The sequence below is a fragment of the Thalia democratica genome, chromosome 8 (assembly GCF_965202585.1).
Source record: "Thalia democratica chromosome 8, ktThaDemo2.hap1.1, whole genome shotgun sequence".
In the NCBI taxonomy this organism is placed as follows: Eukaryota; Metazoa; Chordata; class Thaliacea; order Salpida; family Salpidae; genus Thalia; species Thalia democratica.
This window is the reverse complement of record NC_139172.1, coordinates 30,744,833-30,771,070: the sequence shown is the minus strand read 5'-3', so window position 1 is coordinate 30,771,070 and position 26,238 is coordinate 30,744,833. Positions and strand designations below refer to the sequence as shown.

At 27.5% G+C, this 26,238-nt stretch overlaps 1 protein-coding gene across 1 annotated transcript; it reads left to right on the top strand.

Annotated features, from left to right (window-relative positions):
• Positions 1-3,659: 3,659 nt before the first annotated feature.
• Positions 3,660-25,317, top strand: LOC145843410 (sodium-dependent neutral amino acid transporter SLC6A17-like). The gene is made up of 13 exons (XM_082950886.1): positions 3,660-3,907; positions 4,428-4,585; positions 5,507-5,726; positions 6,052-6,254; positions 6,594-6,722; positions 7,132-7,244; positions 7,455-7,578; positions 14,196-14,264; positions 14,819-14,960; positions 20,442-20,586; positions 21,584-21,755; positions 22,673-22,802; positions 23,682-25,317. Exons 1-13 carry the CDS (start codon positions 3,697-3,699, stop codon positions 23,768-23,770), a joined length of 1,905 nt encoding a protein of 634 aa, XP_082807012.1. The 5' UTR covers positions 3,660-3,696; the 3' UTR covers positions 23,771-25,317.
• The last annotated feature ends 921 nt before the right edge of the window (positions 25,318-26,238 follow it).

The window sequence follows — 26,238 nt, the reverse complement described above, 5'->3', positions numbered from 1 at the left end:
TTTGTTTTAAGTTTTTTATGTTATAAAAAAACTTAAATAAGAAACTATATAGTTTGGTTTCCAGTAAAGTAAAAGCTGTAAAAAAATTATATTTAAAATATATGTGTTATTATTTGTAAAAAATATCTTATGCTGTGATACAAGTTAAAGTTATTGATTTACTTGGATCATAAGAGCACAAACTCTCGGTAGACTGGGAATTGAGAACAAGTTTCCTTTTTAGTTTTGTCGACGAGTTTAAATAAAAACGAAACCCGGGTTTTAGTTTACCGAGAGCTTGTGGTCTGATGATCAAAGTGGTATTAGCAAAAATTTGTGTAAACTTGAGCTTGTATTAGAGCTTGTAAGAAAGTCAAGTCCAGCTCCAGGCTTTGACTTTGTTGAATTTCGCATATGTTTAGTTTGATCTATAAATAAGGTTAAATATTTATACAGACTCTAGATTTACGTTTTATGACAACAACAAAACTGTAGAAAATATATTTAGCTAAAAAAAACATAAACTTTATACTTATTTTATTTAAATTTTCCGTAAACAAGTTTTTAATTATTAAAAATTAATTAAAAGCTTTGTTGATTGGCAAATATATTTTTTTTGAATCAAAGACGATTTTGTACTTTTAAATAATTGGCTTCTGTTGTAAACTAAAGACCTTCCTACCTTAATCAGCTTCTCATTTTGACTTGAATGGAACTTTCTCATGGACACAGTGAAACTATAATTTATCATACATCAGTTTTATCTCTGTTTAAAAGCCTAAAGAATTGTTTTATTAACAAAATTACTTCAAGTTGTTTTCCGTGAACTGCAGTGAAAGTTACTTGTATACTCCCTATGAGATATATATATCACATTTAAAACTTCAGTTTTTTGTTAGCCAAAAAGAAATTGTAAATCATAGTTTTTAAGAAAAAAATTATGTTTATCATATTAATAATTTTAATTAGCACAACATAATGCTTAAACTATTTTTGGTTTACAAACTAGTTTGTTGCACAAAAATGTTTTTCTTAATTGCTTATTAATTATTAATTAAAAAAAGATATGTACTTAGTATATTAATAGGTATCAAAATACATATAAAATAGATATTAAAAAAATATAATGTATGGTTGTGAAAAGTTTTAAAAACTGCACAATAATTTACTAAAAAATACATTGGTTTTTGTATAACTGTTTTCAAAATTACCCAGAAAAAATTCTAAACAAGTATATATATTTTACAAACCTGCTTGTTTTATTCTTGGACAATTTTTTTGCTCACAATAAATTAATTTGATAGTACTACACCTTGTAAAGAAACTGATGTTTGTTATATCACGATTGCCACACACTGAGATAGTTTAAAACTTTTTCTGCTTATCAAAAAATCTTCTTCTTTGCAATTTGTTGCAATATTCAGGCTGGGTTAACCTTTTTTCAGAAACACTAAACTAGTTTTTATGAATTTGGAATGATTTCCTTAAATGTTCTGCTTTTTCTAGAAATTAAGTGCTCAAGTTTGATTAACAAAAAAGTACTCAATGATTGGATCTCAATACTTTTTAATTAATTTTTTACAAAAACTCAGCTAGTTTTGGTTATTCAAGCTGGATTTTTTGCTTCAAAGAGTGGAATCCTGTTATATCTTATATTTTTGATATACTTTATAGTTTCTATTTCAGTTCAACTAGCTACAGGGTTGGTTTTTAGAACTGAAATATGTTTGTCTTTTTTATGAAAGTGATGCTATAGTTTTTTTTAAACTTGGGCAAATTCGGACGGCTTTTTTTGCTCAATTTTTTTCCAAAGGTTAAAATCAGAAAAAGCACATTAATTTGAACAAAATAATGCTTTTTTATTTTCATAATTAGCATAAAAAATCTCATTAAACTTCAGTGTACTCCATAAAAATTTTCTGTAGCTTTGAAAACTTAAACTTTGTTAAAATTTTGAGTCAAATGTATTTAACAAAGTGTTTGTACCAATTGAAAACATTTAATAGGTTAGAACAATTAAGCTTGTGACTTAATTTATATGTTTGCTTGCATTTACAAAATTTAAATTTAATACTTTAGAATACATTCAGCATATTTATAGTTGTCTCTGGCCAATGTTTTTGATATTTATTTAAAAAATATAATTGGAAAATGACAGTTATGCTAATTTTCCAGTGTAAAATTATAAAAATTTCAATACAAGTGTTTTTACTAACTGAAAAAATGCTGTTGTAAAGTTGAAACAATACTTTTGAATGTAAAATTTCTAGAGCATATGCATGATTTCAACTAAATCATGTTTAAGGAAAATAAAAGAATTATATTGCAAGTTTGAAGTGAATTTAATAACAATGAACAAATTTTAAATCGATTATTCAAACTACTCTAATCTAAAAAAAAGGTTATTCTTAAAAAAGATGACTTAAGCTTTTGCAATTATTTAATCACTGTACATTCAATAATGATTTAATAGTTGAATATAATTTCTTTAATTTTCCAAAGATGACTAGATAATTATCTTTATTCTTTTTAGCACAATAATAAAATACTTATTTACACAATTGGTGTATAGCATGTAAGTTTTCAATAACTAGTTAGTGTGTGAATTTTAGTTTTGGAAATTCATTATTTCAACCTTTTCTAACAATGAGTAGTGCTAATTACTTTATAAATTCAGTGTTATATAAATGTTGAAGTACTTCCAATATTATTAATTTTACTGCTTACCTGTCCACAGTTGTTAGAAAACTATAAACATTTTTTATTAAAATACAAAATACCATGAAAAAGTTGTAAATCAGTATTCAGTTGAAACCTAATTAAACATTACAAACTGAGAAGAAGCAAAAGCTATACTTTTGTTTTTCTTAAAATAAGTCATACAGCCTTATCTAACTTACAGTAAGTTTCCAATATTGGGCGGAAACCTTATGATGTTGAAACTATTTGTTTTAGTCACGGCAGTGTTTACTTTAGACTGCAAAACACACATTACTGTTTGTTTTACAAACATCAGTATGCCACACCAAAGCTAATTGTAATGAGACATGAAATTATTTCATTTATATTTTAATAGTTTATAATTTTTCCATTAACTTTAGCAACAGAAAAGAAAAGTATTTCGAGTTTAGTTGAAGTAATTACCTACAATTGTGTTTTGTGTATAACACTGAAGTTTACATGTTGAAAATTTCTTTAGTTAACTTTAGTTTAAATGATAGTTTAAAATATTTTTGTTATAAAACTTAAATAGTTTTTTTATTCTGATAATTTTTGTGCCTAGGTAAAAAAAATGCTTGATTAGAAAATATTTTAAGTTTTATAATTTTACAGAAACATAATCTTGTCTTAGACGTTTTAGACCAAACATATTTATTACAAACTAAAAAATAATAACATTTTAAAATTTAAATAATTAACTAATAATCTTTAAAAACAGTGTTTAAAACCACATATATATTCAGATTTTAAACCTCAAGTAAAAAAAAAGATGTACAAAGCTACAAAAATCTAGTTAAATACTTTACTTTTTACTTTTTTAATTAAAAAAAAGATAAGACCAATTTTCAAAAAAAATAAATAATTAGTTTACTATTTCTTACAAAACTTTTCAACAACTTAACCAATAACTATATAAATATTGAAAAATCCAAAAAACAGTTTATGTTTTTAACAGAAATTCAATTAGAATAATTAATCAAAAAGCAATCAAAGAGAATGCAAAACATAGACATCGAAGCTTCGGTGGAGCTGAAGAAAAATGACTCATCTGAAGACAACTCATCGTCAATTTCAACCCCGTCCAAAAACTCTGAGAAGAGGGACTCGTGGGACAACAAGTTCCAGTACCTGATGGCGGCTTTGGGGTTTGCCGTCGGTCTTGGAAACATATGGAGGTTCCCCTACCTGTGCCAGAAAAATGGGGGAGGTAATTATTGTTTCTAAAATATACATTTGTTTTTATCTACTGCATAAAGAGTTAATATAATATTTTTAAATTTGTTTGAATGAGTTTGATATTTGTTTTCTGTAATTTTCTCCCTATGTGTTCCTGTGTCAGAAAAAAGTGGTTGTTATTTTTTTGAGGGTTGTATTTTTTATGCCCACTGTGTGAATTACTTCAACCACTTTTTATAGCAACTGTTTAAATGTTATTAGATAAATACAATAGTTTTTACAAACTGTTTTTGACATAAAACTAGTTAAATTTTTTAAATAGTATTTACAAGACATTTGAATGTCTTTAATATGTTTTTGCTACAATAACCACATGCGACCTTATTAGATGTTTGCAGTTGTGAATTAAAACCTTTTTTTTTAGTTTCAATTTTATGACCAGTTTATAAAACTTAAAAAGACTACTTTTCGCAACCAATTAAAAAAATACTGTTACACACAGCACTTAAATAGAATTTTTTTTTTAAATAAATATTACTTACCACAAACAGGTGCCTTTCTCATCCCCTACCTGCTGATGCTGGTTGTGCTTGGCTACCCCCTGTACTTTCTGGAGCTCGCGTTGGGACAGAAGATCAGGAAGGGGACGATCGGGGTGTGGTGCAACATGAACCCAATGCTGGGAGGAATCGGGTTTGCCAGCAACATGGTTAGTGGCGTCATAATACTCTAGTGTTTTGTATTATATTGTTTTTCTCAGTAACTTTTTTTTTATGCTTCCTGTAATAGTTTGACAGATTAAGCATGTAGCAAATGTATTTTTCATAATATTCTTATTGTACTTAAGATAAATTGTAAATATAAAAAATTATTTATGTCTACTAGATTTACAAAAATAATGATAATGTTTATTACTTTATGATTTTTGAATAGTGCTAATTAGTTGATTTGATTGAAAACTGGCAGTGATAACAAATAATTTTTAATCTACTATGTCAAAATATAAATTATTTTAAGTTTTAGAATTAAGTTTAATAAAGTCTTCAAGTTGTATTATTAAAAAATTAATTTCGTGGAGCTCTAAATTTATATTGAAAGTAGCAGAATATAAACAACATTTTTGTTTTCTAACAGTTAAGCTTTTGATAGTAAATGAGATTGAAAAAGCTTAGGCTATAGTCAAGATTTCATCATAAGTACTTGAATTTAATGATAATAACAAATATTGTGAAAGTTAATGTTTTAACAAACACACAGTTTTAAATTCAAATTATAACAAGTAATTGCAATGATTAAAAACTAGAGTATTAAAATGCACACATAAAGTTGCAGATATAACTACTCATAGGGTTGTACACACAACAATGTTGATAAAAAATTAATAATTATCTACTCTGTATATATATATATATATATATATATATATATTATAATGGTTTTGTATACAAAAGTAATCTTGTGTTTGTTTTCAACCAAAAACATTTTTTTCCATTAGTTCTACATACATAATTGCATCTCCCTCCTCATAGGAATATACTACACAACCATCCTAAAATAAACTAAAGTAATAACAAAAAAGACAACAGTAGTTAAACAAAACAGTATATTCTAATTTATTTTCTATTTTCAGATATCACTCTTAATAGGCTTGTACTACACAACCATCCTTGGCTGGGCATTCTTTTACTTCTTCAACTCTTTCAAAAACCCGTTGCCATGGGCGTCATGTCCTCACGTGATCCCCGGCAACGACTCCTCGCCCCTGTTGCCCGAGTGCAACGCCTCTAGCGCCACCGAGTGGTACTGGTACAGGGAAACGCTGGACATCTCTGAAAGCATGAATGAAGGAGGTTGGTGTGAAAATTGTTTTGTTTTATTGTGTATTACTTTAACTTTATAAAGCTTTTTAGATTAACAAATAGAGATTAGTCTAAAACAGTTATTGATAGTGTTTTAAACTTTTATGGAGTTTTCACTTTAATGAATGAATGGCCTGCAACTTTTTTAGTTATTTGCGGGCCAGACTTGCTAAGAAAAAGTTTTTGTGTTTGAAAAAATTGGAAAAAAAAAGTTTAGAAACTTTCCAAAAACAGGATATCAATAAGTCATCGTTTTATAATAAGTACCACTGCAATGAATAATGAGCATTAATGATTACCAAATAATTTTAAACAGGTGACATCAACTGGCAGATGTTGGGAGTGCTCGCCCTGGCCTGGGTGCTCGTGTACGTCGGCATCGTCAAGGGCATCAAGTCGTCGGGCAAGGTCATGTACTTCGCCACCCTCTTCCCGTACTTCGTACTGATCATCTTCTTCTTCAGGGGCGTGACGCTGGATGGTGCTGTCAACGGGGTCGTGTACATGCTGAAGCCCAACGTTTGTTTTTTGAATATTAGCTTGAATAGAGTTCTGAAGATTTTTAGAGTTGGCTGTTGCAGTCGCGCACAATACGTGCTGAAACCCAAATTTCGTTTGCATCGTCTAAATAACATGTTTGTTTGACAATTTCAAACTTTTTATCAACAGTTTTTTTCCTGTATCCAACAGTTTTTTGGATACATCTAAAATTCGTTTACAGTTGCGCGTAAATTTTGTCACCTGCTATTGGGATTTATAAAGTACATATTTATTTGGACGACTCAGTTATTTTTCCCTGTCACTCGTTTATCCGGACAACTCGATTATCCGCATTGACAAAGTATATTTTTCATGCAGATAACCAAACTGTCGGAAGCAACAGTGTGGAAGGACGCGGCGACGCAGATATTTTTCAGCTTGGGTTTGGGTTACGGGACCATCATCGCTTACTCGAGTTACAACAACCCCACCAACAACTGCATGAAGGTTTGTTTAATAATTGTTTGTTTAATTGAAAATGTTGTAAATGTTAAGCTTTCATTGCTTGCAACGACCAATTCTATATAAAGTCAGTTGCTAAATGTATACTCGAAATGCTACTAAGCAAGTTAACAACTAGTATCAAAATAATATAACAAATTAAAAAATGCTGCATTAAGTTGAAATAGCAAATAGAACTTTATTTCGAATATCGAACTGAAACTGTATAACAGGACGTAATATTCGTGCTTTTGTTAAGCTTAGATTGCTTGCAATAAGAGAGTTTTTTTGTAGTCATTTAGTAAAAATGTGCTTGAAAATGCTTCACAAGTTAGTTAACAATTAGTATCTAAACAAAATAACAAATACCAAACTGATAACAATGAATATCAAACTCAAGCTGTATGTGTAACAGGACGCGATATTCGTGGCGTCGGCCAACTGCGCCACCTCCATATTCGCCTGCTTCACCGTCTTCTCCATTCTCGGCTTCAAATCGCAACAGTCCTACTACAAGTGCTTGTTCGGGTGAGTTTTTACTTGTAATAGTGTTTAATTTTGATTTTAATTGAATTAATGGTTTTTCTGAGATAATTATTTTTCTTATTTCAAAAAGCTAATAAAATTTTAGTACTCGACTATAAGCCGTATAGTTAAAAATTATAGATATGATATAAGCAAGTTGATACATCAGTTTAATGAAAAAATTTATAACTTTTTTTTTTCAACCAATCACAGGTCAGAGTTCACGGAGGAGGACGTGGCGACGGTTAAATCGTGGACTGACGACCAATTGCAAGCTTACAAAACCGAACACAACATAGGCAACCACACTTGCTTCCCAGAGGAAGAACTCACCAAAGTTAGTTACTTTTTTTATTTAAATTAGTAATAATTAAATAAAAAAAAGTTTTTTTATTTTGATATATACTTTCATCCCACTATTTTACCGAGTGTTTCCCAGAAAAGAACTCACAAATGTTTGTTACTTTCTTGTTGGAGCATACAATTAAAATAACTGATTTACTTTTGTTGTTCAAAAATATTTTTTTAGTCCACACTTTGACTGAGTGCTTCCCCGAAAAAGAGCTTGTAGAAGTTGTTTGTGTTATTTTTATTAAAGTTAAAAATATTATAAAACAAATTATTTTTGTTATTGTAATATATATTCTATCCCACAATTCAACTGGGTCTCAGATTTAGTTACTTTCTTGATTAAATATTCAATTCATACTTATGGTTTTAAACAAGGCACTCGCAATTCTCAACTGAAAAACTAAATCCGGGTTCTTAATTAGTCTCGTTTTGTTTTTGTTACAAATGTAGGATGTTTATGTTACTTAAATTTTGTTTTTATATAATTTTGTAATAACTGGTATAACTGCATTTAAGATAGTTTGAGTTTTTGTATAAAAATAAGGTTGTGGTTTGTGGAAGATTTATTTTAATTTTGATAAGTTTTTATATGAAATAGTATTTGCAAAGCTTTTATAAATGTTGACTTTTTTCACACAAAGTAGTTTTACATATATTATTTTATTACGAAATACTAAATTTGACAGAGGTTTTAGCTATGCTGAGCGTTGTGATTTTATAATAAGTTATAAAAATCTAATTTAGTTGGTCACTAGTGTAGAATTTGCGGCTATTTAAAAATGGTTACTAAGTTTAATTTCTGGACCTTTGAACATAAAAAATAACTTAACAGCCTAAAACAACAATTATGAAATTTTATAAATAATAAATAAATAATAATAAAACATTTTTGGACTAATTGTAAAATGAGCTCATTTTTAGGCTTACTCTTGCACATTTTGCGTTCAACAATATAAATGTAAAGAAATGTTCAAAAAATATGTTTCTTGATACTTCAAACTTTATCTTTTATTAATTATTTTGTTGAAAATTATCTTACAAGATTAATATTATGCAAACACGCTTATCTAGTTCAATAAGTCCGGTAAATTTTACAGAAATGTATCCTCCTTTTCTTGGAATATATCAAGATAAGGAAAATTTAATCCGTTTGCCTTTATCTATTGAGTGATTAGAATAAAACGTTTTTTTTGATTTTCCATTTAAGATTTTTATGTTTTAAATCAATTTTCTACTAATCTACCGACATATAAATAAAAAAGATTAAGTATAAAAATTTTTGTTTATATAAATTTCTCACAAATAATTACAAAGCTAAAGTTCAAACCTTCTTTATACTATTTAAGCATAGCTTAAGTTAATATGGTTTAGTATAATTTTAATTTTTTTTCTTTAATTTTTAAAGTCCGGTCAAGGTAAACTGCATGCTAAACATGTGTATCGGTTAAAATAGATTGAGAAAAGTTATCTAGTAGTTATCTGTAGCTTTAACTTTAGGTTTCAAACAAAAAGTATTATTTTAGGTCAAAAAACACTCAAGTTGTTTTTCTTTATTAATTTTTAATTGTTTTGGTACATTTTAAGCACTTTTATAATTTTTCAAAGTCAGTTTTAAATTGCTTTAAATAATTAAATTTTTTAAAGTAAGCAATTTAAAATGCATTTACTGCATCTTAGGTCAGTATGTACAAAGGTAATTCACTAAATTTACCATGCAGTAAATTAATTAAATCTTCAACATATATAACAAAATAAAATTTTCTCCTACTTTAATTTTTTCATTAGTCATATGTTTTCATTTGAAAATTAATTTTTGTTAAGTTGTTATTTATATGCATATATACATAATATAATACTTCACTACTCAAATTATCAGAACAATCTGAAGTAACCTGTAAAAACTAATACGCACAATCAAGTAAAAATAATTAGCATCTAAAGTTTTATCAATAAGTTGACCGCAAAGTAAAATAAAAGTAAAGTTTTAATTCCAATTCCTTAATTACCACGGCCTATGAGCAATTTCGAGCCAGAAAAGTACGTGTGTTGGAAATAATTGAATAAAAATTGGCAACTTTATAAGCATCCCGCGGTATGCACTAAAGTCGCGCCCGTTTAAGAGCAACCAATAACATTTCTTCAAGTAATTTTTGTTGCTTTTACGTTTTAGTCGATAAAAATTTTATCGAAAAAACAGTCTTAAAGTTTTAAATTCGAGGCTTTTGAGTTTGCCATTTGCTGTAATGAAAAAACTGGTCAAGTTTGATTTTAAAGTTTTTTTCTTGAAGAGTTGAAATTTTTTTTTTGTGGTATATTAAAAATAAGATAATATTAATATAAGTAGTTTAGTTTTTTTTTTATGTTCAAGTAAAACTAAAAATGACGTTTCGAAAGGACAAAATAAATTTTGTTTTAAAAATCAATTAAACTAATTATAATTATACTGAGATAGTTTTTTCTTAAACGAAACGTTTTTCAACTGTTAGACCAAACAAAAACTATCAATATAAATAAGGTTATTCAAATAAACCAATTAAGCATAAATACATTTATTAAGATAATTGAAATTATACTTTAAGTGTTTCAAACCCGTTTAAACTTGTGTATAGTGGGCAGCTGATTTGTTGCTTTTTAAGAGAAACTCTCATTCAGTAAATATAAAATGCAAATCCGTTTATGCAAACAATAAAAAGTAAAATAACCTAATTTTGTATGTAAAATATTCATGAAGGTATAAAAATGCCAGGCTGCAGGTTAAGGTGAAATTTAATTTTTATTCAATATAATTTATTGTCATATTGAAAATAAAAGGCAATCTAGTGTATTTGCAACAAAAGACATCCAAATTTGTAAGCAAAAATTTTCAAACTGAATTTCGGACCTAAAAGTTACATTTGAAAGTTAGCCTATATGACCTTATTTTAAACGTTTTTCTACAACGTTTATTGATTGGTAATATACAATTGATTAAGTCTTAAATATTTTATTTACCTTTGTACCTTAAATCATTCCCAACTCATGTTTTATATCATTAAAGAGTAGTAAGCTTAAAAATGCATTCTGTTTTAAAAATTGCTTCAAGTTTTCGACGCTTAATCTAAAAAGTTTTCCAGTTTCTTTCCAGTACAACAGTTTACTGCCTAGCACATGGAAAATATTTCAGTTACCACATAATCTCTCATGCACACGAAAGTACAAATATTTTGCAGATATTCACAAATATTTTGCGTTTAGTTTGAAATATTTCGCTGTTTAATTTCTACTACTCCACACAAATTAAAACTGTTTTGTCTACTACTCTATTACTTAAAAAGAAACAGTTATTATTAACTTTTTTTTTGATCAATGATGAGTTGTAACAACTAAACAACAGTTTAAATAATTTACAGCAAAATTTTAAACAACAATTAAGTTGAAAAATAATCTCACGCTGAAAAATAGATAAATATGTAATTTTTTATGTTTTGTTGTCATAAAAAAAGCTTATAATGTAGTCATTTAGTTATTACTTGTATGTTGTTACACAATTGATAACTAAAGTGTTCTGGTAATCATTAAAACTTGTTTTTATTGTTTCCAACACAAAAAGTTGTCATGTTTTGGTTTAAATCTCATTGAAGTTTTATCTGAACAAGTTTTAGAGTGGCAGATATTAACAGTTCTCTTCAAATAAAACATTGGTATTAAAATCTACTTAAAACTATTTTATGTTTTTGCATTAAGTATTTTATGAAAATTGTTTAAGAATTATTAAAAGTAATTAATTATTGTTTATAAGACTTATGAATATATAATAGTTAGTTGGCCCACTGATAAAATATTAAATATATTAAAATCCTTATACAGTTTGTAAAAACAACTGATTATACTTAAAATTTTCAGAAATTTATTAATTGTCAAAGCCTTTATATAACTACCAAATGTCTGTTATTCATTTTCTATAGTTTTTTTACACGCATGACTGACTGATAATTTGTTAAAAACAATTTTTTGCTTTTACTCATTATTTCTATTTGTAATCCAGTTAGTTCATGCTAAAAACTTTTTTTTTAAATTGATCTAAAGAAATATACTTTCTTGCAACTGAAGAAATTAAGCAGCAACCATTATTTTCTATGCGAAGAATGTCCTAGTCAAATTTTTTCAAGCAAAACAACAGTTTCCATCATGTTATAACAGCAAGTACACCAATGCGCTTTGAACATGAGACGTGTAACAATTGATCAGTTAGTTTCATCAGAAGCCAACTGCATTGCGTAATGATGTGCGTGTGATAAATTTTAATCTTTCCCTGATGCAAGCCTATTTTTAGGCTATTAAACTCAAAGCTCAGTCCTGACCATGATAGTCACTCATATTTGCTGAATCAGCAAAAATATTTTTGTTTGTTAATTTTAATTTAAACTATTAATACTGTATTTTTTTGATTAATTTTTAGTATGTTTGGGTAAGGTGGGTTAGGGATAAGGGTATAAAAAAATTATAAAAAAGCTGTAATTTTTTTTTATGTTGATTCAGCAAATATTCAAATCAGACTGAACTTTAGGTTTACTTTGCTATTTTGTATGCAGAGATATTTTAGCCAAGCAAAAGTGTCCACAAGCAAAACAACAATTTCCATCTAAGTTTAAACAAGAACTAGATCAATGCACTTGAACGTGAAGTTAACACATGAAACTATAGATTAAATAGTTTTATTGGCATTAGAATAAATCACAAATCAAAGTCTACACGTAATAAATTTTTAATCCTTTCTTGATAAAGATAAACTGTTATGTATTGCTTCAGTTGCTGGCGGCTCTTATCGTTTATTGTGGGAGTAGTTTCGCAACTGCTTGGTTTTTACTCGATATCAGGCAACCAACTCATTTAAACTGCTTATACGGCTGATTTTTGTTTTTTCCACGTTTCAAACTTGTTATACCGAGCCTTTGAAAACTTAAATAATTTTTAAAGTATATTTATTTTTTTCAAATAATCTCACCTTGTTAAAACTCGTATAAGTTATGATAAATTAAAAAAACGACATTTAAAAACTTATTGTTATGTGTTATTTCTCCTTTTATTTGTAAGAAAGTTTAAATGTATTATATGTTGGTTTTATGTTTTCTATTTTTATCAAGTTTGTTAACCTACTTTTTATTAAAGTTTTCAGTTTGTATTTCTTACATTCCATAAAAGTATGTTGAGTATTTGCTTGTTGTATTTATGTTTATTATATGATAATAACAAATTTAAACAGTATTTTTCCTTTATTACACTGACACATGTTTCTAAAGAAAGAGTACTGGTTAAATTTGTTATTATTATATATTCCAGTGAACTTGTCTCGCTAGGATCTTTATTAGAAAACTCTTAAATTTTTATTTTTAATATTTGTTTATTATATAATATATTTATCAGTTTTAAGCAGATTATTTTATCTAAGGTTTAAAAATTGCTTATGTATATCTTCATAAAAAAAACCAGCTGAAGAAGATAAAACGTCTTGATTATATAGAGTTCAATAAACAACTGCCGACCTTTAATAAACTTTATCAAATTGATAAAAAAAATGTATATTTGTATATATCTTCGTCTTAAATAATTATAGTATTGAGTTATTAATACTTTAAAAAAATATTAAATGTAAATGTATTATTTTTGTTTAAAAACACTTGTTATCATAGTTTAAGACAAACTTTTATACATTCCCCAGCTGAATATAAGTATTTTGAATTAATCCCGAGATCATGTAACATGTGCGAACCGTGTTACAAACCTGACTCACATTAGACAGCTGTATGAGGAATTTGCGTTTTGTAGTAGTTTCCCATTAAGTTAGGAATAAAGCAGTTGTTTATAATTGCAATTATTTATGCTCTTTGGTTAGTGTTTTTTAATTTAAATATGTCAAGCTACTAACTCCTAAGTTATTTGATTATAAATAATGTAACAAATATACCCTAAACTCAGGCTTTTCTATTTACAGTTGTTTACACTTCAAGGAATTTACTTAAAAATATTTTCATTGCGTAAATTACTTGCCTTTTTCTCATAAAAATATTCTTATTGTTCATATAAGTGCTTATAATTTAAGTTGTGTTGTGTGTTGATCTAAAAAATAATTTAATTTGAGCCCTTTGTTATTTTATTTTTTCTTAGATTCTTTTTATCGAATATCTTTTGAGGATGTGTTAGGGATAATTTTATAGTGGTTTATAATTTATTCGATAGTTATTTTATTAAAGTTATTATGCCATAATTTAATAGCTATTAAGTTTATCGTTGACAAAAACAACTTAACGAAGCATTTCTTTCTATACTTTTGTTGTTGAAAGAATATTTAACCTTTTTTAAAGTATAAAACGTTCCTCAGCAAGTGAAGAAAATTAATTTCAATTGTTTAAGTTTTAATTTATGCAGTTAAATACTTTGAACATACTTTTAAGTTTATTACATTTCTACGTGAAAACAACAACAAAAACATTTCTAATCCTATTCAAAGTTTGTTTTTATTTTCAGACAGTTTTTCAAGCTTTTCGTCAAAAAAATTAAAAAGCGTGAAATGTTTTTACTTCTACTTAATTATTTTTTAAGTCTAAAATAACAACTAATATACAGGAGGTCCAAGGAACCGGGTTGGCTTTCATCGCGTTCGCAGAAGCGATCAACAGATTTCCCCTTCCTCAGGTATGTTTTAGTAATAGAGTTTATCTTTCTTAAGATTTTTTATTTGCATCAATTTATCTTTGATTAGCTCGGTGGTCTTCACGGTGTGAACAGAAATTATTTTACTGTGCACAAAAAATTTAGTGAGGTAAAAATATTTTTATTAGATGATGTTTGTTCTGTCTTTTTCTATTAAAAACAGCAACTTATAACATAAAATAACATAAAAATAGTGGTTTTTTAATAATACTTTGGTATTTTTTATTGCCTGGTGTGCACAGAATATATTTTCCAGTAATTGAGTGTACATAGCTTTTGCAAAGATTGAAGACCACTGGATTAGCTTATAATATTAAAGATTTAGTTACTTTTTTTTCAGTACCAGTTGGTACTTTTTATAAAAAATTCTTTAAATTAACCACTTTGAACTGTTTAAGTAAAAGTTTTTATTTTCATAGTTTTCAACAATTAACATTCGCCTAGTGCAGGGGTCGGCAAACTGCGGCCCTTAAAGCAAATATATAAACAAGTTAATTCAATCCTATAAACATATTATAATGAATTTTTCCTCACAGCTGTGGTCGGTGTTGTTCTTCTCAATGCTGGTTTCCATCGGAATATCTTCGGAGTTCGGCATCTTGCAAACGGTGATCACCACCGTGTTGGACAGCGGCGTGAAAATCAAAAAGTGGAAGATCACTGGTGTCTTGTGCGGAGGTAGGTGTTGTTTACTTATCTAGCTAAATATATATGTATTATATAACTGTTCAAAAATATAGGTTTAATTGTTTGCTAACAAAAGATCCTAGTGAAGTAACTTCACTGGAATATAGATAAAAACAAATTGTACAGTAATCTTCCTTTATTCTACCAACATATGTTTCTGTGTGTTAACGAATCACCACACTTCAACTGGGTTCTGTAAAAAAATAATTACTCTAATGAAAGAATAGAAGCATAGAATAAAGTAGGTGTATACATGTTTTCATTAAAATAAAATATTTTCTACAGATAATAGTATTTTATCTATTATTAACTATTATCTGTAGCAAATATTTTATTTTAATGAAAACATGTATACACCTACTTTATTCTATGCTTCTATTCTTTCATTAGAGTAATTATTTTTTACTAGTGATGTACCGGACCCACAATTTCGGGTCCGGCCGGACCCGGATCCGGACTTTTTTTTCAAATTAGAATCCGGCCGGAACCGGATCCGGACTTTTTTTTCAAATTAGAATCCGGCCGGAACCGGATCCGGATTTTTTTTTCAAATTAAAATCCGGCCGGAACCGGACCCGGACTTTTTTTTCAAATTAGAATCCGGCCGGATCCGGATATCAGACAAAAATGGCAATATCCGGCCGGACCCGGACCCGGATAGTGAGTCCAATACATCACTAGTATAAACTAGCCTGAGTCAGAATGAGGTTTTTAAAAACTGAAAAAAAAACTTTAATCTAATAATAATTAGAACAGCTAGCCACAAGGTTTACAAATTTAGGTGTTATTTACAATTAAAAATCTGAAATCAAGTTCTTGAACAAAATACACTAGAAAACTACAAACTATTGAAAACTGGATCAGCTCAAACTCATTCAAAATCTAAAAGAAAATTAGCCTGAGTTTTTATAAAAAACTAAACTAGCCTGAGGCAGTCCAAGATTTCTAAAATTCCCAAAAATTTTCTAACTAGCAGGGTTGCCACTGTTTAAGTCAATAAAAATAGCTAGAGTGAATATAAACAAGCCTGAGTCAGAATGAGGTTTTTAAAAACTGAAAAAATTACTTTAATCTAATAAACAGTAGAACAGCTAGCAAGGGTTGACAATTTGGTAGTAAAGTTGTGTAGTGATTGTGGTACACTTAACCTATTAGTACTACCCATCATAGTTAAATCCTACCTTATTTAATTAATATCTAACAAATTCTAACTGAGACTACTTTCTATAATCAGACACGACAGTTTTGAGTGATGAATCTTTTATATAAAACACAACAAGAAATACTAGCATATACAAAACTATTAATTACTTTGGTAACACTTTAAAAACTGGAAGCTATTTAAATCTATATCAAAAGACTTAAAACAATAAACTAAAAATTAAATAAAACTTTTAGTAAACAAGAAACTGTTAAATTTTTAATAAACTATTAAACTATAAACCTGGCTTAAATATTTAAACAATTAAACACCAGTTGAAATATTCACTTTTAAAACAAAACACTACTTACAATAAACATTCACAAAAAAGTTCAAGATATTTTGTTGCTTCAAGCTGCACACCAAGTTAACTAACTGCTTACATATAAACTGCCTGTCATGTTCTGATGTTTTGTTGCATCAGTATTTAGTTTGAAACATTTTGTCATATGATTCTCATCGGCTCTTACATTCAACCGTATTAACTCTAAATATTCTCTGAGCTCAACTTTAAACAATAAATAATGCAAGTATTTATTCCAAAGTTTTCAATTTTACAACATATGTAATGAGCTGCATTTCTGAAATGTTTATTTCATAGTTTAAATGTAAACAAATGTAAATTAGTCACATGTACAAAATGAGCCAATCACGGTAGATGTTTAATTTTAGCTGACGAAAATGACTCTTATTAATTTACACAGGGTTTGTTTTTGGAAAAATACTTTTCAGTATGCTCTTTTTTACTAAATAGAGCCGGGTCCGGCCGGATCTCTGTTAGGATCCGGCCGGACCCGGATCCGGACTTTTTTTTCAAATTAGAATCCGGCCGGAACCGGATCCGGACTTTTTTTTCAAATTAAAATCCGGCCGGAACCGGATCCGGACTTTTTTTTCAAATTTGAATCCGGCCGGATCCGGATATCAGACAAAAATGGCAATATCCGGCCGGACCCGGACCCGGATAGTGAGTCCGGTACATCACTATTTTTTACAGAACCCAGTTGAAGTGTGTTGATTCGTTAACACACAGAAACATATGTTGGTACAATAAAGGAAGATTACTGTACAATTTGTTTTTATTATTATGTATTATATAACTTTTGGGTGGAGGTAATTTTTTTTGGTTTATAATTTGTTTTAAATTTTTAACAGGATTGCCACTTTACCTGAAAAAACCTGGAATTTGACAATTTAGGCAAAAAAAAACCTGGAATTTGAAAATTTTTTAAAAAAACCTGAAATTTTGAACAAAAATCACTAAAAAAACCTGGAATTTAAGCAATTTTCACATGTTCAGTAATAAAATTTCGATTTGACTCCGAACATTTATCATAAAAATAAAAAAAATTGTCATCATCAAATTTGTTTTCATTGAAAACATATTTAAAGTAGCTTTACAGTAATTTTTCAATTTTTTATACTATTTAACACAGTTTCTTACCTTAAACTTAGCTTTAAACAAAAAATAGACTAAAAATATGTACTATTAAAAACCTGGAAGAAATCTGAAAAACCTGGATTTTTTTTTGAAAAAACAAGTGGCAACCCTGTTTTAAGTATACAGTAAAAATTTTATTGTTCATGGTTTGGTCTGGATAACTTAATGTGCAAGAAATCAAAAAACATTTTAGTTTATCAATAATTTATAAAATGAACTTATCATAGATAAGATGTTATCCTTTTTTATTTTTGTAAGTTAAGTTTATTTAAGCAAGTATTTACTATATGCAAAAATTTCTGTACTTGCATATCTTGTAAACATTTTATCGCTTTATTTTGTTAAAAGAATGAGTATCTGTGATAGTGAAGGTAAAATTGAAAATAAAAACTAATTACAGCAGTGTATGTAATAACTATTTTAAGTATTATTTTGAATGCGAAAAATGTAAACAGTGTGTAAAAATAAAACCAATAGTGTAACAATATTTCAATGTTTTGATAACATTAAATCTCAAACAAAGTGTTAATTTCTTTGTTTATGAAAGCGATACAAGTGTTTATTCAACATTGTTGAAGTAAACTTAGGAAAAGTTTAATGATTATTCTGCATTCGAATAGCAGCAATATCATAGGAAATTGCAAATTCACAGGGGTTTTGTTCAGTAAGGCATTTAATTTTGAGGTTGAATAAATATTTCCCTGTGTTTTAAAGAATTTACAATTTTCGCCATTCGGTAATTTTATAAAGCAGCACAAAAGAGTATAAAGTTTAATTTTTCGACTAAATAATTTTTACCTTCAAATCAAATATTAATTTTTCCACTTTTGTGTTAAATTTCATCAGTCCGTTCCTACTGTTTGTTAATTCGTTTTGATCAATATAAATAAGAGTTCCACATTTGCTCGAAAATTATCAGTTAACAATAAAAATCAGTGTAAACTAGTATATGTTATTCATAAAGTTGGTATTCTTTTCCAATTTATTGTTAACTAAATATACACACTCTTTAAACAGTTTTTTTTTCTATAACTTTGAATCTGATGAATTTTTACAAAAAAAAAATTAAGTGAAAAATAATCATTTAGTTTTGATTAAAAAAAACTAAATACATATAGGTAATGCATTGTTAAGTTTGTTTATAATTATGTGGCCTGAAGATACTAAAAGTGTTTTTTTATAAATGAATAAAAACCTTAAAATCAAGAAATTTTTTTTTATATGTATTAAATGCTCATGCTTTAAATATTAATGGACTTTAGTCTGTACCAAATAAACAACAAAATAACTTTCAAAATCAATAAATCATCAAATTTGAAAACAATTAAACATTATTATAATCACAAGTACATACTAGTTCAAATATTATTGTTTTCAAAAGTACATGCTAGTTCAAATATTATTTGTTCCACAAGTACATGCTAGTTTATTTGTACAAGTGCGCAGACTATATAAGTGGGCTTGAAAAATACAATTTGATGACAACAAGTTACAAGAGCACTCAAAACATGTTCAGTTTTATGTATATTAAAATATACTTTTTGTTTGCAATCTGCTGTCTGCTTTTACTAAAAGTGACGATTATGCCAATTAGATTTTATAAATTTGCAGAAATTTAAAATAGAGTTCTTCATAGAAAACTTAAAATGTATATTAGGCATATTTCTATCAAAATTAAAAATGATAAAGCAATTTGCATTTTTCAAGTGTTTTTCAATAGTACTTCAGAATATACTATGTATTTGATATTTGTGATTTTAACTCTTTGCGACTTATTTGTTGACTTAGTTGACCGGAAACATAAGTTTATTTCAACTATGACGTCACAGAGAGCTATTTATGCAGATAAGTAGGTTATTTTTATCATATTCTGTCAGTCAAAAAACAGGCATAAGTTTGTATACTGTTCATTTGTAAGGTAAATAGAAGTTCCAACAAAAACTTGCTGAGTTAGTTTTTTAAACAAGCAAATAAAAACTCCAGTTTGAAGTTCTCTTATCTTTTTGTTTGCAAGCATATAAAGCACATTGATTTGCATACTATTTGTTAATAAAATATGTGAACTTCAAATTAATACATTGTTGTTAAACAAGTATATAAAAATTCAGGTTGGGAATTTTATTGTTTTTCTTTCAACAAGGTTGTAGAATTTTCTATTTATAACTCTGTTTGTCCTCAGTTCAAAAAGCGATTTCAAGTTCCAGTTTTAAGACTTTTTCGTCCTTTGTTCGATAATTATTAAAAGTTTTTGTTTTCAAATTTGCATATAATTTTATTTGAGAAGTCTTTAAAAATAGTAGTTCAATTAAGTTAAGCATAATATCTAATGGCTAGTTCAACACTGTGTGCATATTCGCAGAAGTTGTAGAAGTAGTATACATTTAGTATATTATTTAATTGATTACACAAAACTAATAAAATTTTAGTAAGAACTATTGTTTCATACAGTTATTTCCAAAAGTAAATATTAACAAACAAAAAAAATTCAAATTCCTTTATAAGCATAATTTATTAATATGTATAAAAAATAAAAAAAACATTACTAATAAAATATAAAGCACCATCATGAACAAAGTGTACTATTATGATTTATAATCCTTCATAGAATTTGAATTTAATTTTTTTATTAAAATTCTAACATGTCTGTTCCTTATGTTTACGATATTAATATTGTAAATAATCGATCACACAAACTTAGTTCTAATTTATCATAACGAAATACATTTAATTCAAACAGGTCTGTTCCTCCTGTAAAATATTATAAAAAACTAATAAAATTTAGCCTCAACGAATAACTGTTATATTTTCAATTGAACGTTACTCCTTACAGGTCTGTTCCTCCTGTCCACCGTGTTCGCCACCCGCAGAGGCTCGTACATCTTGGACATATTCGACACGTACTCGGCAACCATCGGTCTCGCCGTCATTTGCCTGTGCGAAGTGGTAGCGCTCAGTTGGGTGTACGGCGTCGAAAGGTTTGTTTGTTTTTTTGTTTACGATTAGGGATACCTTTTGAGAAAAGATTGAAGTTTGTCAAGATATGATAAGAATGTTTACACTGTTTTACTTATCACGATACTGAAAGGTAGTTGTTGCAATTTTTGCCTCTTACGAGTTTGTTATTGTTGTTACAATAATAACTTATTGTTTAAAACTATTTAAAATAAAGGAGAAATTTTCTTGAATCAATTAAGTACGACATACTTTTATTAAATTTTTTCGATTTGAAACGGTTCATTTTTTAAATATTTTATTTTTTATGTTGTGTTTTTTCCTTTAAAGTGTTTTTAACACTGCATAGTTTTTACATTATTTTTAATGTACTCAAGAGGAAAAGTATTTAAAAAAAAATATTTAAAAATTCTCTGCTCACTCAAACAGGTCATACTAAAATGCTTTATGGTTTTACATATGTCTATTAGTTAATTATGAATTAAGTTACGAAAGTAAACTACACAAGCACATCATAAGGTTATTACACCAATTAATATTAATGAAATTAATATATGTTCTGGACTTACTTGAAATAATTTCAAACCAAATATTTTTTAAAACAACTCTCATTGGTTTTTATTGTTTAAAATTTCATAAGAGACGTATATTAATTAAATTTGTAATGAATGTATTATATGATAGTTAATAGTTTCTTCCAAATAAGATTTTATTAGATTTTAGTAACATTCAAAATGTATACTAAGTTGTTTCATTTTATTAAATGCATAGTTTTAATAAAAACTATAATAATATTTTAAGTGAAGTAATGTAAAATACTGTAATAACTTCTGTTACGCTTCAGATCTTCTCATCACATTTTTCTTTAACAATAAACAAATTCATTACTATCATAAGAAATTATTTAATTGTGACGTCACAAAATTCACCAATCACACCGTCATGACACTCAATAACAAGCTAAAGCCTGCTTGTGATTTATTTTTATATTACGTCACGCAACCAACTATGACGTCACAGGTTCAGGAAGGACGTGGAGGAGATGATAGGCGTGTCGCCGAACAAGTACTTCATGCTGTCGTGGAAGTTCACCAGCCCGCTGGCACTGATCATCATCGTAGCGGCTTCCATAATTCAGTTCTGCATGGACGGTTTGTTCTACAACCGGTGGGTGAAGGGCGCCAAAAATAAGGTTCGATTTCATATTTAGATTATTCATAAAATTTTTTTTATTAGTTTGTGTTTATTTAATTGTTTTGTTGTTTATTCATCATTCCCCTTGTGGCCCTTTTGCACAAGATGGCAAAGTTCACAGAAAGAAGGTTTGATTTCATATTTAGATTATTCATTTAAATATTTTTTATAAATTTTTGAAGTAACAAGTGGGTCGAGGGCGCTGAAGTATAGAGGTATGATTTGGATAGTTCATTTGTTAATAACTGCCTTTTGGGGATTTTTAGAATTTGGTATTAAAATACTATAAAAGTAGGTTTGATTTAGATAGTTTAGTTATTATTTTTGTTTAGTTCATTTCCGATGCGTTGGGAGCCAAAGAGAATTTTTTAAACCGTGAATTGATCTAATATAAATTTTTAATTTCTTTCAGGTCAGATAGATCTGTATTTTATTCATTTAAAGATTTTGTTTTTGAATTTTCAAACTGTTACATTACTCAACAGACTTGCAAAATAGTTGGGTTAGATCAAGTGAGACGCCACGTTCGGGCTATATTGGGTTATAAAGAATTGAAATAAGCGTTTACGGAGGTCTAAGAGCCACGATAATAATCTAAAAAATTCAACACGTAAACTTTTTGCGCTTACCCTATATTTCTTGTATTCATGTTAGGGAATTTTATATTAAATTTGTTTACAGGCAGCCTACCCACAATAAGCGGGTTTTTATTTATTTAAAGGTTTCTGTTAAGTTTTTAAATCGTGAGGTTAGTCTGATAACTGTATAAAACAAACAGGGCTAAAGTGGAGGCTGGAAATAATTTTTATTAAAGCTAAGTAGTCTGTAGTGTAAATTGAATATGCAAACTTTTTCGCTTACCCTATTTTTTTTTTCTTGTAGTCATGTCAAAAAATACTCAAATTTTGTTTACAGGTTGTTTACCCCGAGTGGGCGGTTGCCATGGCGATCGTCTTGATGATACTGTCCTCGGTTTGCATTCCCCTTGTGGCCGTTTTGCACAAGATGGGAAAGTTCAACCCGAAGCGATTCGGCGTCACAGAAAGTTGGTTTTGACAATAAGTATATATTTAAGTTTTATTTATAATATAAAAAACAACAAATTTTCGAATCGTTTACTCAGTTTTAATGTTTAGTACATATCTTCAGAACGAATTAAAGTATAAAGCAAAATTTTTAAAGAATCACACAAAAAAACACATTGTGACGTTTCAAATAAAATTGAGTAATTTTAGTTTGCCTGTTTTTAAGTATATATTTTAAGTTTTATGTGAAATTAAAAACTTTGATGAACTTTACCAGTTAACGATGAGCTGACACTGTTTACTAATTTAATATTTTGTTAATTCAATGTTAATAATAATTTAAGAATAAACTTTATTGAATCAATATAAATAAAAAACTAATGTCTACAGAGTGGCCGCTTAACCTGGAATCCTGGAAAAAAAATTGAAATTTTGAAAAAAAAATAACGGAAAAGTCTGGAATTTTAAACAATTTTATATGTTAAATAGTAAAATTTAGATTTCACATGAAAATCTAGCATATAGAAATTTTTTTTTCATCATCAAAAAAAATTTTCTTGAAAAACACAATCAAAGTAGCTTTACAGTGTCTTTTCAATGTTGTTATACTACTTAATACAATTTCTAACCTTAAACTTAACTTTAACCAAAAAGAGACCCAAGCACGTGTACTTCAAAAAACCTGAAAGCAATTCAGGAAACCTAGAAGAAATTTCTAAAAAATCAGCGGCCACCCTGTGTCTAACAACTGTATTTAAATTTCATATATTCTCTCATCTGATTCGATAATTAAAAAGTAACAATAAAATAATAGTTGGCAGTATTAACAAATTTAACAAAAAATACTGATCATATAAACCTCATTAATTAGTTATTTTGTAAGCAAGTATAAAAATCAGGTTCGAGATGCGACAAGCAAGACAAGATGTGCGGGGTTACCGAATCAACATTCCCATTGACATCTGAAAGCCTACGGGTGGTCAACTAGTCTCTCTCGTGTTTGTTCCGCTTCATCGGTTCTCTCAAATTCTGATTCCCTAGCGCGCATTTTTTGGTGGTTCCGCTCGAATGGTTCTCTCGATTGATTCCGCGTAATTAGACTATGAGTAGATTTTAAGAGTTTTTTTCAGTGTGAAAAGTTTTAGCAGGGATTACACAAATGTTTTTGCTGCGAATTTTTATGAATTTTAACGGATTCTGTTTATATTGTGTGGATATTAAAATGACTAATCAAAAACCGAAGTGTTGTTGTTTAATTTTTATTGAAATTTGTATAGTAATATGGTTCTAATCAGTTTCAATACCTTTGAGTTTGAAAACAATTTAAAAAAAGGTGGTCTTGATAATTGGTGATTTTATTGGATTTTATTGATTTATTTAAGTATATTTATTTTAGAAAATTTATTTATACTTTTTATCACTTTTTTATAGTTTTAGAAGACTTCAATTTACTTTAGTGTGTTTTAATTTATTCCGAAAATTAAAATCAATTTTTTTTGGTCTAAAAGGTATAAAAAAACTTAGTTCTATTTTTTGGTACATGGGTATGTATATATATTTATATTTCATCTTTCCAAATTTCTACACATTATAAAATTAGTTGTATGTTTTGCACTAGTTTATATCGATACAAGTAGTTTTTGAATCAATTTTAAAACTTTATATACCTACCTACTTATTTATTTGTTCTTCCTAAAGCCTATTGCACTTAAATTTCAATCCAAAATATAAAAAACACGTATAAATAGTCAACACATCAATTTTTAAACATTTCATCATTTCAAGATTTTTGTTTTGTTATTTCTATTTTATTTTGACTGTTTCGTTTTAGCTGCATATTTTAACTAGCTTAGCTACTTTTAAAGTCCTTTAAGTCTCGTTCAAATTTTTGAAATAATTGAAAAGTGAATTAATCACACGTCTTAAACTATTAAAGTACTTAAAAACATTTAAATAAACAATTTTTCCAAATCTTTTGTTTTTAACATTTGAAAACGTGTAAAAGTTTTCAATTTAATTGGATCTAGTTAACTTATTGTTATTTATTTTAAGTAATTTTTACAGTTATTTTACAATTTGTTTATAGATTAGTTTTTCATTCAAACAACTTAGGCATATAAATATTAAAAATTTGTTTTTCAATGAAAGTAAAGTTTTTATCTAACAAAAGTTTTACAAGTTTTGCTCGGCTTTTAAAATTATGACTGAGTGTATACTTTCTTCAAAGTACCTGCGGACTTAAAAAAATTATTATTATTTTACTTGTTAGTAAGTTAATTATAAGAATAGTTATGTTTTTTGATGTTTATATTAATATTAATGTTTTATACAAGCTAATTTGTTGTTTATATTGGTTTTTCTGTTTTACATTAAAATGTTTGTCTTCCAAAATATTTTAAGTTTTTTTGAAATTAAAACTATAACTATTCATCTTCATTTTACTCATTCAACTTAAAATTACCTGTTTAATAAATCTGCATTTTTAAACTGTGAGTTACGAATGCTTGATTGATTGACAACAGCTTTTATGTTTTGCTTTATTCTGCTCAGATAGTTTAATAAATTATGTTAGTTAACTTTTTTGAGTGTCTAATTTTTGTTATACCTCACTTTAAAAAGTGTATAAATATTAAACCTGATTAAATAACAATTTTAATACTTTACAAATATAAAACAATTAAAAAACTGTTTTAACTAAAATATTGAAGAATAAATTTCAATAGTTTGAAGTTTGTTACTTAGATTACCACTGTTATATACTGTATCTGCAATATAAGCGTAATAGAACTTTTATAAACTTTCAAGTTAAATTTATATTTTTAAGCATGATCTATAATTAGTATAAATATTAATCTAAAAGTAGTAGAATTCGTTTAAGAACATGTTGTATTTTTTTAATAAAAAAATTGTTAATTCGAAATATTTTAGCTTTATATATAAGTATATAAATTTATATTCTTTAAATAACTTAGATATTTTTATTTTATAAAAAAAGTACACTGTACAATATCTTTAACTTTAAAAAATTGTATTTGTACTTGTTCCAATTAGGAATTTCATTTTCAAGTGAGTTAACTTGACCTACTTTAACCTTAATCAAGCCTGACATACATTAACCTTTCCTAAAAAATTCTGATGCAATGTTACTTTGAAAAATTCCAAACAAGCTTTCTAACCGGAGGCGTATAACTATGTTGGTTTTGAATACGCATTTTTCCCTTAAATTGCAAAATAGTTTACAAAGCAAGTCGTTCTGACCTAAAATTCAAAAGTAGAGATTATGTAGAAAACCAAGTGAGAAAGTTTTAAAAATAAATTATAAACTTATCTACAACTAGTATAAAATTGTTCTGCATGTATTTTTGAATAAATAAAGCAGGTATACATAACTTTTTGTCGCTTAATATTTATTTAAGTAAGGAGATTGTTTACTTAAACATAAATGAGCTGTATGGA